This window comes from Pseudorca crassidens, chromosome 16 (genome assembly GCF_039906515.1).
Source record: "Pseudorca crassidens isolate mPseCra1 chromosome 16, mPseCra1.hap1, whole genome shotgun sequence".
Lineage (NCBI taxonomy): Eukaryota > Metazoa > Chordata > Mammalia > Artiodactyla > Delphinidae > Pseudorca > Pseudorca crassidens.
Window position 1 is genome coordinate 72,521,763 of NC_090311.1, and position 16,938 is coordinate 72,538,700.

Here is a 16,938-nt window from a genome sequence, read left to right on the forward strand (position 1 = left end):
AGAGTGTGTGTCTGGCCTTGTCCTCAGTAAACAAGGGAGCCTCCAGTGTCGTCTAAGTCGTTTGAGGAAGGGTCGTTCTCGGCAGTGAGGCTTTTCCTGGAACATGGAGAGCAGGGAGCCTGGTGCGGGGATGCTTTCCAGGAGCACAGGACTCAGGTGCTGTTCAACATCATCAGCCCCCTGCAGCCGCTCTCCCTCTCTCCCTCAGTCCTCACCCTGCCAGCGAGTTTCTGAGCTGTGAGGGTTTTTTTTGGTTTTTGTTTTCTTTTTTCGGTACACGGGCCTCTCACTGCTGTGGCCTCTCCCGTTGCGGAGCACAGGCTACGGACGCGCAGGCTCAGCGGCCATGGCTCACGGGCCCAGCCGCTCCGTGGCATGTGGGATCTTCCCGGACTGGGGCACAAACCCGTGTCCCCTGCATCGGCGGGCGGACTCTCAACCACTGCGCCACCAGGGAAGCCCCTGATGCTGATTTCTTAACTTTGACAACTAGAAAGACAATGAATGTTAAAATTGTGAATATTTTTAATAAAAATACTTAAGATATAATAAAAAAAATAAGGCCCGGTACCTGCTCCACTGCCTCTCACCCATCTATTCAGCTGGTGTATTACTTTCTCTTTATAACAATGGCCTCCACGGAAAAACACTCACTGTGCGAGGTTTGCAGTGAGATGTTCTGGCCTCCCTACCGCCAGCAGTTAGTTGAAAAAAAGTTTAATTTGGAAGAAGAATAGTTACCAGGCCTGAGCCAGGGTGAAAGGCAGCTGGATCCTTAAGAATGGGGCAATTCGACAAGCATTGTTCCCTTCAAGTTTGTATCTTTTTATATTCCAATAACTTTTGTGTGATCCTCGGTTTTCTTTTATCACTTCAGTCAGACACAGAGTCAGTGTTTAATATAATTTACGTCTGAAGACAGGCCGTTCCTGGTCTGAACAATATGATGTCAGTGCTTGGGGGAGGGGAGGCATAGACTTGAATTTTTTGGAAATAAGGCTTTTCAAAAGGGAAGACCCACTGTAAATCAGTAGCCAGGTCACAGCTGCACTTCCACTCTTCGGACTTAAATTCTACAGTTTCCCTCATATGTATGATGCTGTCCCAAGACCCACTCCGCCTCCTCACAACTGAGCACACAGATACGTACACGTTGCCAGGAACGGTTTTGGAATCATTAAGGGAAGGAGGTAAACACACGCTCACAGGAAAACAAGCCTCAACAAATTGCTCACGTGCATTTGAAAATCCATTTGTTTATATATTTGAAAAACGGAGGAAGTCAAAGTGAACAAGGCAAAAACGCACAGTTTGAGAAGATATTCAAATAGCCATGGAAAAGAATTACTCAGCAAAACAAAGGAAAGTATGACATTACAGGAGTCGTGAAGTTTTTCAAGAGAGTAAAGAGGTTTTGGTTAGTTGATTGTTGAACGCTGAGGGCCTTTGACGTAAGAGTCTGTTGATCGTGGAGGGGCCCAGCCCCTCCTCATGGGTTATTTGCGCCTGTGTGGGCCTGAGGGTATTTTTGTCATAATTTATCCCACCTGTGTCTGTCACTTCCTCCCCACTCTCCTCCCGTGACAGCCTGGCTCAGGTTTCTCAGGAAAGTGCTAAGCCAGTTATTAATAACAGCCCAGCGAGCCTCGCAAGCCACCCAGGAGCAGATGGTGTTTGTCACAAAAGAGAGAGATCATCTCCTTGACTTTGGACTTCGCTTATCAAATCCCTGAACAGTAAGTTTTGTTTTTTTAAAAAACGTGGCTTTTAAAATGTTGACGGAGGAGGAGAGTTTAACGGTAGTCTTGCTGCCTTCTGGTAGAGGGAATATAGTGAGCGCAAAGACGCCGAAAGCCTGTTTCCCCTCCCTGCATTTCAACGTCTTTCCAGTTTTTATAAGGCTGCTTAGAAGATTGATCAAAGAATTAGAATTCGATTCCTTCCATTTCTTTCTGGCTCAGTAAAGGCAGGAGGAGAAGCAAGGGGTTAATAAGATCTCAGTGACTTGAGCCAGCCTTGTGGCCATGCTAGATGTTTCTGCCTTTCTGTGTTTCCTCTCTAAAGAGAGGATTTCAGTGATTCCAAAGAGAAATTTCACATATGGAAAGTGTCTGCAGGGGAATGTTGGGTGGGAGACTTGGGCCCTGTCGGTTTCCATGTTTGAGATTTGGTTCAGAGAGGGCACCTGTCACATTCCACAGGTTCACTGCCTTCCTGAGATTTTAGCCAAAGGCTTTGTCTTTGCAGCCTTTTTGATAATGGTTGCTTCGAGAGTCCTGCGAAGTAGGTCACTGTGTTTTCTGTCTGGAAAAGGAGGACCTTGAAGCTGGTGCCCTGCCTGGCCCTCTGAGGAAAGGTGAAAGCTGACACTCCGGTCCCTTCTCAGGACTACGGACTAAGACAGTTTTCTGCTTTGGTTACATACATTCAACTCTCCTGAACATGTGCATCAGGCTTCTAAATAAGGGAGGCATCACAGGGAAGTGGAGGGAGGCAGATGCCGGCTTGGTATTGAGCCCTGGCTCAACAAGCTTTGGGACTTAAGCAAGTATTCAACCTCTTTGAGTCTCAGTTTCCTTGTTTGTGAGATGAGAGTTATAACCTGTTTGACGGGGTGGTGGGTTTTACTCATAACGTATCTAAGTGGCCAAGTATGGTAATATTATTAATGAAATCCCTCATTTGCATTTTTCCTGAATCTTCTTAACCTGGAGCCTCCAATGTGGTCTTTGATGGGAAACTTTAAATTGCAGAGACGATAATTGGCTTTTACTGCTTTTAATACCTTCATCCTTAGGATGGTATCAGCAGTGGGAATGCTGAGGATGGGGGCATTGGAGGATGGCATATGGTTAGCTCAGGACATGAGGCTACGGCTAAGATCAATGATGACGGGGAACTTCATCAAAACAATTTCAAAGCATAAACTATTATTTTAATAAACTTATCTGCTCTACTATAATCAGCATTCTAAAATTTTTCTGGGACTTGCCTGAGGGTCCAGTGGTTAAGACTCCGCACTTCCAGTGCAGGGGGTACAGGTTTGATCCCTGGTCGGGGTCCTAAGAGCCTGCATGCCGCGAGGTGCGGCCAAAAATCAGTAAATAAAAATAAACTTTTTCTTTTGCTTATGTGCTTCTGTGGTTCCAAAGGACTGCTTTCCCCCCTTGCTAGCTTCGATTCTGTGTCTGGACGGGACAGAAAGGAGGGTTGTCTCAGAGAATAGCTGCTTCCCGAAGTGTTTCCTTGTACACTCAGGAGGCAGGATGAGGTTTTTGTTTTCCACCGCAAGCTGTCATTCTGCAAATGTTTATTTAATTCCCACTGTGTGAACACACAGTGCTAGATTAGCAAAGGGTCAGTAAACTCTAAATATGGTAGGAGAAAGAAGTCATTTCATGAGTAACTCTGTTACAAGTCAGAATGGGCTTGTTCCGTGGTACATGACAAGTACAGACAGGATCTGGCTGGCATTCCACAGGGCCATCGCGTCCAATACTTATCCACCGAGAGTGGGCATTATTGGTCAGACTTCCCCTTGGAGAGCTGTACGTTCTTAGAAACGATTCAGTGCTTTTCAGGGCTCCTCGTTGGGTTCACCTTCTAAGTAACAAGCTTCTGAGGCACAGAAAAACGCACCATAAAGTCGCATCTCATCCTCCCCACCTCCAGTTTTTTTTTTAATTGAGCACCTGTTTTGTTCCAAGCCCTGTGCTAAACGATAGAAATATAATTTGGGGATTTCCCTGGTGGCGCACTGGTTAAGAGTCTGCCTGCCAATGCAGGGGATGCGCGCGAGTTCGAGCTCTGGTCCAGGAGGATCCCACGTGCTGTGGAGCAACTAAGCCCACGGGCCACAACTACTGAGCCTGCGCTCTAGAGCCTGTGAGCCACAACTGAGGAGCCCACGTGCCACAACTACTGAAGCCTGCGCGCCTAGAGCCCGTGCTCCACAACAAGAGAAGCCATTGCAGTGAGAAGCTCACGCACCGCAACGAAGAGTAGCCCCCCTCGCCGCAACTAGAGAAAGCCCGCGCACAGCAACGAAGACCCAACGCAGCCAAAAATAAATAAACAAACTTATTAATTAATTTTAAAAAAGAAATATAATTTGGTCTTAGAAGAGGTCACAGTTTTTCATTGAACTTGAAATTCTGTCCTCCAACCTGGCCATCTACCTTCTCAGCTAAACTTGACTCCAGATAACACTTAGCTGGTTTCCGAGATCAAATCTGCACCTTAATAATTCACCAGTGAATTTAGGCAGAGGAGTGTACGTTGCAGGCTGAGAAGGTAGTTTAAAAGGTTTGGCCAAATGCTTTTACTAAAGTCAAACAGGTCCAGAGACCTCTCCTCCACCCCAAACCTGGAATGACACACGTTTGGATATGTGAGTGCTGCAGATAAAACCCCCAAACGCAACGAATAAGCACCTGGCCTCAGCCCCACTCCTGCTTTGTCACAACGTGGAAGAACTGGTGGCGAGTGGCACTGCCCTGTGAGGTTCCCGGGCCACAGCTCTGGGCAGTTCATCTGGCCTCGTAAGAGTGCACTACAGCTGTGATTCTTGGCAAGGGCTGGGGAACTTGGCAGGGAGAAGGTTGAAAACATTTTGATTATTTTGGTTCCAGAATCTTTCTTAATGTGAAGTACCTATAACCGAGTAGTTTATGTCTTCTTAGGGGCAATGCCGTCTCCTATTTGGGGGCAGGAATGGGGTAGCGGGAAATCTCAGCCTTTGGGAGTCTTGGTAGTGGATGATTAAGAGGAGGTGCTTGTTCATATGTAGAAAAACAGTTCATTTAAGGGCCGGAATATTTACTCAAAACATTTGAGGCACAGTCATAGATGGCAGAAAGCCCAAACTGGACAGATATTGACATGCAGAGAAAGCATGAGAGATACAGTTGAAGAGGAGAAAAGTAGAGGGACCCCCCTGTATCCCTGGGGGATCGGGTGGACCCTCATGGGTGCTGCCAGGGCAGACAGTGCCCTGTGGCCTACATGTCTGTGCATCTGCCTCAGCTTCCTGGGCTTCCCATTGCCTAAGTCCATTTGTTTGCTCTCGTCCATTGGGTCCACGCTCACCCCTCTCCCTCCTTGTTGGGCTGCAGGAAGTGGCCCCCTTTCTGACTCCAGTGCTTTGTCATACCCTAACCATTATTTTACCAAGTGCCCGGCAGCATGCTGGGCTCTAGGCTCACCTCTTTTACCAATCCTGAGATGCTGCAGTGGCTAAGGCTTTGGAGCCAAACACACTTCCATTCAAATCACCGGTCATCCCCGGTGTGTGATCGCGAATAGCTCACTAAAGTCTCGGGTCATCAATCTCTCCAACTAAGGAAATAGGAGAATTAGTAACTCACCTCATAAGGCTTTATGAGATTAAAATCACAGTTTGTGTAAGCCCTTCTTAACTGTAGTTACGAATAAAAGCCTTTCAATCCCCTGCAAAACAGATTGTCCCTGTCTCCAGATGGGGTGGCAGGTGAGGTGAGATGCCCGATCCACGGCTCCAGCACTAATACCAGCCAGAACCAGGATCGCAAACCAGTTCCACCCGGCTCCCAAACCTCGCTGACCCACCATCTGTGACAAGGCACGTGGTTCTGTTTCCAGGCGAAGTCCACTTTGTCGAGTTTTGTGAGTCTGACCTGCTCAGTTTTCCAGTTTTCACTTGTGACTTATTCTCTTCTGGACACCCTGGTCTTGCCTTGGCCTGAATCAAAGCAGTTGGGAGGTGATGAAGATCGAATAGCTTCAAATAGCCAAGTCTGGTGAAACGCAGAATCCAATTTATCATACATGTCAAAAAGTCGCCGAGGCAATTATTATAGTAGCTCAGAAGAAGAGTAGCTGTGTGGCCTCAGGCGAGGTGCCTTCTCTCGTTTGTCAAATGAGAAGTTTTAAGAAATTTCAGATTTCTTTTCCGGTGCCAACATTTCTGTAATGTTTCTGATTTTCCACTACAGTTGTTTTTTTTAGCTGGAGAGAGAAAGATCTCCTTGAAATCGTGTCTTAATCAGGAAACAAGGTATAACAATCATGCCTGTAATCATTTCAGGGTCAAGCCATATGCCATTTATTATTATTCTCATTCAAGCTTCCTCACATACAATGCTCATATCACTGATGAGTTGATTTCTCAGATGTCTGTTAAATTCCCTTCCTCATGTAATTCCTCACATAATTAGTTCAGAAAATGCACCTTGAACTCCATTTTAGAGGCTTACAGAACACACAAAACCCACTTACTGTTGAACATGCCTGAATTTCAGTTGACTTCTGAATGACTCATATTTGAGCAGTTTATGTCTCCTGTCCTACCACACCATCATCTATTTCTGGAATCTTAAGGGGACAAATCTCAATTATGCCAGAGAAACAGTAGCCATCCCAGCAGGACACTTCGAATCCTAAAACCCCGTAGGCCAGTGCCAAACTCTTGTTGCCTTCCAACAACTTGACTAGCTTCCCTAATTACAAGCAAACAAATAAAAACAAAAGCAAAAACATCAACAAGATATAATTCCCATATGATTTCTCAAGTTTCTAAAAGATAACTTCATTAAACATAAATTTTATGGGAAAGAGACATTTTCCATATGGAGACAATACTGAAAATACCCAACTTTGTGATTTTATTTTTGAAGAATAAAAATTTGTGGGAAAAGTAGACTTAATATATGGTTTTTCTTGTCGTAATTGTCTTTTGAACAAAATGAACTTTTGGTCTTCCAAGAAAGCTTCTACTTGAGGTGCAGTTATTAAATCAATATTTGTTGAAAACTGCTTAGCATCCAGTACCGTGAGGCAGTGGGATCCAGGATGGGTACGGCCATCCGCACTTTCTAGGAAGACAGCCCTTCCAATGGGGGGTGGCATGCAAATAACCACAAGACATGGTTGTCAGTTGCAACATGTTACAGCAAGTGGGCAATAGATTCTGCCTGAGGGTGTCAGGAAAGATCACAGAGGAGGTACGTTGGCTTTCAAAGGATGAGTAGGTGTGTGACAGTTTTGCATGTTTGGGTGTCCAAAGAGAAACTGAGAAGCCTGATTTATTCAAGGGGTACCATCTAGGAGGTAATACGGTAGAATATAATTAACAACGATAGTCACTCTTGCTTATTGAGAGCGACTTGTGCCTAGTAGGCACTCACTAGGCACTCACTTGGCACAAGTACTGATATTATCTCATTTTATTCTCACACTACCCTACTCTTATTATCATCTCCATTGTACAGAAGTGCTAACTGAGGCACAGAGAGTTAATGTAACTTGTCCAAGGTCTCACGGTAAGTGGCAGATCCAAGTCAAACCCTATCAGTCTTATGTCAGACCCGTCTCTCAACCACCAAGTCCTGGAAACATTGTTGTTATTTCTCTGTCCAGCTAATGTCGATAAGATCAAGGGGAGGAATTCATTGGCGGTCTAGTGGTTAAGACTCGGTACTTCTGCTGCTGGGGTCGGGGAATTAAGATCCCACAAGCCACGTGCACAGCCAAAAAAAAAAAAAAAGTTCAAGGGGAGGAACCTGTCAGTCATAAGTTGATCAGTGGGTGGATAACAAACTAATAATAAAAGAAAAGAAAATTGCAGAGAGTAAAAGCTAATAAAACACAGATTTAAAAAGCTGAACTTTCACCTAATCGGGTTGCTAGACAGTAAGCTCGTAGTAGTGGCCTGTGAATGATCCATTTACAAAGAGCAGGTTGTTTTGATATGAATAAAACTGACTCTTGTAAAACTATTCAGGCAAATTTAGGGTTCTCAGGCCCCGAGGGATAACGGCAAGACTATCCATCCCATTGTTCAGCCAGCACTTCACATATACAGAAAGGAGCCAGGACTGAGGAAGAAGAGTGGCCATCGATAATTACATGTGGATATTTCCATTTCAGTCCAGTCCATTTCCTTTTCATTTGAAAACATTAATAAATCCATGTAGTTGAAACAGAGTGGCATCTGGGGATGGGAGTCCTGGGTTAGTAGCATCAAGGCTCCAGCATAGAACCTTAAGGCAGTTGCTCCATCGCCCCAGTAGTGCATAATCACAGCCTGGCACACACTAGACCCTTAATAAATGGTAATTATTATCCTTTACTTAAGTGACCTATTCAGCAAGAGTATCTCATGTTTCAACATTTGTCTCTAGGGAACTTCTGTCAATATTATCTTGACCATTAGATATTGATGGAAACAAGGAGTAGAATTAGCAAATTCTTATCAAAAAAGGAAATATTTTTGAAGTGTGACTCATGTGTTTAAGACTATAATCTTGAATCCAATGAAAAGTGTTTTCTTTGGATTTAAAAAGAGACTTTGCAAAGTATGTTCTGTTCTTTATCTTGACCAGGAATCCACGCCTAATCAGGGGAAATCGTAGAGGCTGAGAGAGATTGAGAAACAGGTGAAGTCTTAGTACCAGTAATAATTTTATAGAATAGAGGGCGTTTTACTTGTTTGTTTTGCATTGTTTTATTTTTGCCAGGGGACCAAGCCGTTTAGCAAATGCACTATGGTCCCAGGAGTCAGAGTTGACTTGAGAAACTTTGTTTTATATAAAATCAAGATTATAAAGGTTTGAAAGGCCAGAGGCTACAAACTGATGGCAGGGTGAAGAACAGAGAATGCAGTGAAGTTCAACCCCCAGAGACCAAAAGTTACTGCTACTCGCCATTAGTCTAACTTACCTTGTAGGATTCCACTATTCAGCCATTCAATGAACAGGTCAGCTTGGATTTAGATCATTTGGACTGTCGATGGAATCAAAAGAAAATATAATAAAGACAAGTTTTTAAAACTAGATAAGAGAGTATTCATTCTATTTTAAGTATAACATTCTATAAATTAATTTCTACAAAATAAATGGATTCTCAGTGCCTTTTGCAAATAGGGAAAAGAAAGGAACGTAGAGGCATTTAAATGGGAGGGAAGATTATTTGCGGTCATCTGAAATTTCAACATGAAATATATTAGGCCCCAAATAACCTAGGATGTCTTAAATTTTATTTTATTTATTTTTTATACAGCAGGTTCTTATTAGTTATCTATTTTATACATATTAGTGTCTATATGTCAATCCCAATGTCCCAATTCATCCCACCACCACCACCCCTGCCACTTTTCCCCCTTGGTGTCCATACGTTTGTTCTCTACATCTGTGTCTCAATTTCTGCCCTGCAACCGGTTCATCTGTACCATTTTTCTATAACCTAGGCTGTCTTATATCAGAAATTGGAGGTGATGTTATTTTAACTACGACTTTTAAATACTGCATTCAAGATAAGACCACGGTCTTGAGATAGTCACACTCAATACATTCTAGCATACTTTTAGAAGTGTCCTAGCTTGTTTCAAATTTATTTATTAATTAGTTTATTTTTTACATTTATTTAGTGCATGTTTTATCCGATAAAAAAAACACTACAAATCATTTTCTTTCCTGAAAATGCTGCTGTTAACTAGCCTTTCCTCTAAAAGAATGTCCCTGCAAAGAAAAAACATGTGATTACCAAGCTTCTAGAAAAGTAAGTAAGAACTAATTAGGCAAAATGTAAATCAAACACTGCGACAATCATAATTTTAATCCACAGTAAAATCTCAGTGTGCTAGTAAACTTACGATGGTGCAGATTCATGTCCTTCCGATGATTTAAATCCAGAAACAGATCTAACACTGAGAAGAACCAAACAGAAACCACCAACATTCCTCTTTCTCCTGAACATTTTGAATGAGACTAGAACATGTTCTTTAGCCGAAGAGACAGTGTAAACTCAAGGAAAATGAAATGTCTCAGTGAAACATTTTAATGAAAATATGTAATTTATTGGATAAAGTGTAAGTTAAATATTTTCATTAAATCTTTGACTGACATTTAATTTTCCCGAATTCATATTTGTTAAAATGTTTGGTTTGACAAAAATAAAATCAGTATACATTACTTTTAAGTATATGGGAAAGAAAGAGGACTAGCCGTTATGGGACTACTTTCTTTCGTTTTCTGAAGTTATATAAGCAACATCCTTTTAAATGAAAATGTGAGAAGTGGAAAAAGCAAGGAAAAAAAATCACATATAGTCCTTCACCCAAACTCGACCACTATGACCATTATTGACATTTGTAGATAGTCCTGTTTCCTTTTTTTTAACATTTCGATTGTGAAGTCTAACATACCTACAGAAAAGCCTATAAAATTTCTACGTGCGGTTTAGCAAGTAGTTAAAAAATGATTGCCAGTGTAACCACCAACCAGGACAAGAAATGAAATACTGCTGGAGGCTCCGCACACCCGTGCAGCCCTTCCCTTCCCCTCACTAACACCACCACTACCCTGATTTTATGGTAGCCAATCCTCTGCTTTTCTTGATCAATTCACCACCTACACCATTGCACCCACATATACACCCCTAAACCATGCACCTTTAACTCTGTTTTCCTACTTTACATAAATATATTTACACTGTGCATTTTCTTTTGTGCCTTGCTTTTAAAAAATTCAATATTATGTTTATAAAATTCACCACTGTTGTTGTATGTAGCTGGAGCTTAATTTTCATGATTGTAAAAATTCAATATTGTGTTTGTGAAATTCACCGCTGTTTTTGTATGTAGCTGGAGCTTAATTTTCATTATTGTATAATATTCCATTATATGCATTTATCTATCTACTAATGGGCATTTGGTTTGTTTTTAAGTTGAGGATATTACAAATAATATTTGGATATGTATCCTGGTGTGATTATCCATGCTTGTCCAGGAGTATAATAGGTGTTCATAAGGTATGGCTTTTAATCATAATTAAATATTTTAACATAATTTTCTAAGTAGTATTTTCTATTATTTCATATTTGTAATAACCATCATTTTGTTGGATAATTTTCCATTTATGGCTGAATGTTACAGCCTGGTCTTTTGTAATAAATTCACTCCACTTTCTAATGCTTCTAGTGCTGGAAACAATTAAAATCTAGTCTCTTAGCAAGTTTAATGTTTATAACACACTTTTATGTCTGTGCTCACTGTACTGTGTATTACAGTGTTCTCCGGGACTTATTTATCTACTCGTTGCACATGTGTAACCCTTACACATCTCTTCCATTCCCTCACCCCCTGAGACCTATTGTTTTAAAAGCGTGGTTTAGACTTCCTGCTTCCACTGCAAGGGGCGTGGATTCAGTCCCTGGTGGGGGAACTAAGATCCCATATGCCCCATGGCATGCCAAAAAATAAAATAAAATAATAAAAGCGTGGTAAGTGTTTGGCCCGCCAGGAAAATTATAGAGTTCAGTTTAAACTTTTTGTGAAAAGTTTAGTTTTCAGCTCTACAATTCTGTGATATGTTGAAATCAACGTGTCACGTTTGCCGAACTCCACTCTTCGACATCTCCTTCCTGACTTCTTTGAGAGTCATTTTAGAGTCTCTCCAGGCAGGCTCCCTGCCCGGCCACTTCACAGACCTCCTCAGCATCCAATAAAAGCTTTCGCTGTGCTTTGACACAGGAACCAAGGTTGCTAAGAGACCACCTGTGCTGAATGCACTTTGTTCTAGCAAGAGCAGCTGGAGAGAAAACCCAGGAGCAGCATTACCAACCACTACCCGGGATTAAGTCAGGTGAGAAATGGGTTTCTGCGCACTCTTCGACCCCCACCAGTTGTCTGGTCTTTCCCTCACTTCCTATTCAGTCTCTCTCTTTACCGCTGCTGGAGAAAATTGAAGGTACCCCTCAGAGCACAGACTGAAGAAACACAAGATGGAGGTGGAGGCCATAGGAGGAAAGGAAAATCGCTTTGCGAACCCATGTGTTATTCTTACCCCTTCTTTCCCAAACATAGGCACAAGGAATTGTTGAACTTAAGGGAAATTCTAGGCGTTTACTTTGCCAGTGATTGCTGTGTAATTTGGGGCAAGTCATTCCCTCCTTTAGGAAGGGGGTTAGTTATTATAGAAACTAATCAAGATTGTTAAAAGTGGAAGAAGACACTTGTATAAATCTCATCTCTCTCCCCCTCTCTCTTTCACCTTCTCTCTTAAAACTCAACCTGCCTTTTTGGGTTTGAGTGAAAAATAGCAGAAAATATTTTCCCACCCCGATCTTGCCACTTTCTAAAAATATTGATGCTCATTTTTTTAAATAAATTTTTTAAAGTTTATTTATTTTTGGCTGCATTGGGTCTTTGTTTGCTGTGCGCGCGCTTTCTCTAGTTGTGGAGAGCAGGGGTTACTCTTCGTTGCGGTGCGGGGGCTTCTCATTGCGGTGGCTTCTCTTGTTGCATGCAGGCTTCGGTAGTTGTGGCACGTGGGCTCAGTAGTTGTGGCTTTCGGGCTCTAGAGTGCAGGCTCAGTAGTTGTGGTGCACGGGCTTAGTTGCTCTGTGGCATGGGGGATTTTCCCAGACCAGGGCTTGAACCCGTGTCCCCTGCATTGGCAGGCGGATTCTTAACCACTGTGCCACCAGGGAAGCCCTTGATGCTGATTTTAAGTTGAGTGTGTATAAGGGACTTGGATGTAAGGCCAAGTTTACATTCCTGGAAAAAGGAGTTAAGAATGGTTCTAAACTCCCTACCTGACAGGCATGTGAAATATTCCGACAGTGCGCTAAACAGACCACAAATTAATATCTTTAAAAATTCTGTAATACTTAAAAAAAATAAGATATTAAAAAAACTGATTAACACAGAAGTGTGGAAGAAATTAAAATATTTAATGTCTGGTTAAGTGACCAAAATATGAGAAGATTTTGAGGAAAGATCAGGGAAATGAAAAAAACCTTTTGTTGTTTAATGTTTAAGAATTTTATCACATGCCTCTTTCCATGTTTTCAAATTCTTATTTCCTGGTAATACCCACTGTACAGGTTAGAAGAATGGCAATTTCACTGATGCCATAAGAATGATTGTAAATGACTTTGCAGATAAGACTTCAAAAATAAACTAATTATGGATAACATTGAAAAGAGAGGGGTAATTCTGGTAGTTCCTTGAGCTGTTTTTTTTTGTTTGTTTGTTTTACAAATTTATTTATTTTTGGCTGCATTGTGTCTTCGTCGCTGCACGTGGGCTTTCTCTAGTTGTGGAGAGCGGGGGTTACTCTTCATTGTGGTGCACGAGCTTCTCATTGCGGTGGCTTCTCGTGTTGTGGAGCATGGGCTCTAGGCTCGCGGGGTCTAGAGCACAGGCTCAGTAGTTGTGGCGCTCGGGCGTAGTTGCTCCATGGCATGTGAGATCTTCCTGGACCGGGGCTCGAACCCTTGTCCCCTGTATTGGCAGGCGGATTCTCAACCACGGCGCCACTAGGGAAGCCTTGAAAGACATTTCTTGATCACTGTTTCTTTCCAGGGCAAATATGAGATTGATTTTAAAGAATCAGGGTTATAAATGTGTTCATTTAAGGACATTTTCTCTTTCTTTTCCCCCTAGGGAGCAGGAGCTCTTGGATATGACGTGTAAACACTGGATGTTAATTTCTACTACTAACCCCACAAGTCTGGAAGATGAAATTGTGGGAAGACTTCTAAAAATTCTGTTTTTTATCTTTGTTGACTTCCTGTCTATTATATATGTTGTTATAACCTCTTAGAAAGCTGACTTCCCTTACTTTACATGTGAATTTCATATTGAATTACAGTGAATAAAATTTTGTAATTTAGTATGTTGAGTGATTTTAATATGATGACATCTCCAATTATTCTAGAGGCCAAAAGGACATTGCAATAAAAACAACATTGTATATTATTTAGTACTTTCTGGTTTATAAAACATTCACATAAATTGAAATGGAATTTTTTCCAAAAATCTACACTAGTCTCATAAAACTTCTTGATTTTTAACATGATCATTAGTTGATAGATTGACTAAAATTTGTAGGTGTAATTATGAGTGAAGTTGTTTCTTAAGGATGCGTACCTATGTGAAATTTTATATGGTTCTATTTTTTTAATTTATTTTTAAAATTTATTTTATTGAACTATAGTTGATTTACAATGTTATGTTGATTTCTGCTATACAGCAAAGTGATTCATTTATACATATATACATTCTTTTTCATATTCATTTCTATTACGGGTTATCACAGGATATTGAATATAGTTCCCTGTGCTGTACAGTAGAACCTTGTTGTTTACTATATGGTTCTATTTTTAACACATCAAGCTTAATATAAGATGATCTTTCCATACTGTATGCTAATAGTTTATTCTCATTTTCTTACATACACATTTCAGCTGTGTGTGGGTAGATTGTTTTTCTTAACCCTCCACAATTTTATGTTTCTACTAACAAAAACTTCAAGTTAGGAATAGAAATGCTTAAACACATTCTTTTAGGAAAATAGAACTTGTAAGAAAGGAGAGAAACCAAGGTGCAACCTGTGTTGATTTTCTGTTTGGGACTAAATGCTCACAGTATGTCATTTAATGTAAGGCTCCCAGTAATCCTAGGAGGCAGGAGTGAGTTGTCCCATTTCACAGATGAACACACTGAATCCTGGAAGAATTATGCTAGCTGGAGACCATACCTAGGAAGTGGCAGAACCAGATCTTGGGCCTTCACAATCCATCATATCATATTGCCTCCAAAGGTAAATAATAATTAAACAAGTGTGGTTAAAAAGCAATCTGTAGAGCTCAGCGTTTTTTCACGGTAATGTTTTATTCAAGACCCTATGGCTATACTTTAGTATTGCCCTGATTTATTTTCTTATTCCACATTTAAAAATCTTCTATCGAAAAGAGAGATCAAGTTTACCCTTTTCTCATATCCAAATGGACAATGCATTCTCTTCCACAGCTTTCTTGACTCCCTCATTTTCTGACAGTGCTAAAATATAACTGTTGAATTTCTGCTCTTTAAGCCTTTGAAAAACAAAGTTCTCTTTGTCCTTTAGACTTTTTGACTTTTTACATTGGACACACATGTTTCATAAAATCCTGAACTCGTCCATGTGATGACCATCTTCTCAGATTTGGCCCAGACATTAATGCAAGGTTTCATAAGAGACCTAATGAAGTGTGAAAGGAATCTGGGACCTTTGAGACTTATTACTTCAGTGACTCTTACTTAACCTTTCAGCGGTGTTGTATATTTAACCATAAGCCAAACAGAGTCAAAACTATGTGAGCATTTGCTGTAACAGAATCTCTTTTTTCCCTACATAATATTGTTGAACACTTCCTTTTGGATATAATGTGGATGTGATGTGTTTCTCCCCAAGCCCCTCTATGTGGGATTTCTTGGAGCCTATTAATCCGGCTGTTGACAGGGAAGTCAAGTCACTCCCAGGCTCAAGCAATTGCTTCTTTTCTGTGTGCTTCCAGGCAGTCAACAATGTGGTTAGAAGCACGGATGCTGAAGCCAGGCTGCCTGGGTCCAGATCTTGGCTTCACCACTTATGGTTTAATAACCTTACGTCTCTGCTTCCTTACATATAAAATAAGTGCCTGTGTCATAGGTTTGTCGAGAAGATGACATGAGATGACGGGTGCAACGTGCGCAGCCGAGTGCTTGGCATATGGAAAACGCACAATCCGTAGGGGACTGCTGTCGTCAGCATCCTCAGGTGATGCTGAGCGTTAGCGAGCCTCCGTCACCCTGCCTGTTCTACACCTCCCCCTCGCCCTTACAATGACCTCATGTTATCCCATCCCGTTGGCCCAAGGATGTGATTCTGTCCCCCTGACCCCTGGCAGAGTTCTGCGGCAAGTGTAGGTATAAACTGGTTGAAACTACGGGGCTTTTATTTGGTTATGTTATTTGGGGACCCGGCGATGACAACTGGATGTCATAATGTGACTCCAGACAGCAGAGGATACTTGATGAATAGCCTATTAAAAAAATGTTCATTGATTGATCGATTGATTCTTTTTTTTTAAATTTTTCTTTCAAATGGGGCTATAGTTGATTTACAATGTTGTGTTTCAGGTGTACAGCAAAGTGATTCAGTTATACACATATCTATTCTTTTTCAAATTCTATTCCTATTTAGGTTATTACAGAGTACTGAGCAGAGTTCCCTGTGCTCTACAGTAGGTCCTTGTTGGTTATCTGTTTTAAATATAGTGGTGTGTATATGGCAATCCCAAACTCCCAATTGATCTCTCCCTTCCCACCTTTCCCCTTTGGTAACCATAAGTTTGTTTTCTAAGTCTGTTTCTGTTTTGTATAAGAAATCAGAGTCTTAATATGCAGTCGACGTGGCTTTGTCATTGGAAATAGGTCACTTTTCCTCCACTCTTCAAAAATATTTGTTCAGTTCCTTTTTGGCACGTGTGGTGCTGGGCGTCCAGGTCAAAACAGTGAATACAACATAGTTCATGCTCTCCTGGAGCTCATAGGTTAGTGGGAGAAATGAATGAATACCCAAATAGTGCAACAACCACTGGGGGAAGTATTAGGATGGACACGCCTGGGGTGTGATGAAGGGTGTTCTGAGGGCCACCACGAGCAGCAACTCCTGGGAGCTTGGGAAACATGCAGAATCCTGGCCCCCCGCCCCCCCGCAAGCCCCCAGAGCTGCTGAATTCAGAATCTGCACTGTAACCAGATTCCCCAGTGGTTCAGATGCATTGAGAAGTGCTGATGTGGAGGGAAGCTCACGGACTCAGTGTTCCTACTGTTTGGCACTGAACAGGTATGTGACCTCGGGGCAAGTTGCTTAATCTCTCTGGGTCTGCTACTCCTCCTGTTAAAACAAAACAGAACCAAGAAAAAAACAGAAGTGGCATTAAGACCATCAGCTTCATGTATCACATGGAAACACTGTGACTCTTATATGAACTGGACTGATACTTACAGGGAGATAGACAACAGAAAGGAGTCCTGGAACTCTAAGATGTTGTTATAAACATCAAGAAGACAGGAGTAGCTCTGTGAAGTAAGGGGCCTGTGACTACCTTCCGCAGGTTTGGAAAAGGATTGTTTTCCTAAATGGCAACAAT

The 16,938-nt window shown here is 41.6% G+C and overlaps 1 protein-coding gene across 2 annotated transcripts; it reads left to right on the plus strand.

Moving 5' to 3' along the window:
• The first annotated feature begins 1,052 nt into the window (after positions 1-1,052).
• On the plus strand, positions 1,053-13,652 carry MRLN (myoregulin). 2 transcript variants are annotated; one of them, XM_067710901.1, is made up of 3 exons: positions 1,569-1,736; positions 11,507-11,618; positions 13,424-13,652. In XM_067710901.1, exon 3 carries the CDS (start codon positions 13,443-13,445, stop codon positions 13,581-13,583), a length of 141 nt encoding a protein of 46 aa, XP_067567002.1. In that variant the 5' UTR covers positions 1,569-1,736; positions 11,507-11,618; positions 13,424-13,442; the 3' UTR covers positions 13,584-13,652. The 2 variants fall into 2 exon arrangements, with proteins under 2 accessions (XP_067567003.1, XP_067567002.1); XM_067710902.1 differs by lacking the exon at positions 11,507-11,618 and having other exon boundaries at positions 1,053-1,736.
• The last annotated feature ends 3,286 nt before the right edge of the window (positions 13,653-16,938 follow it).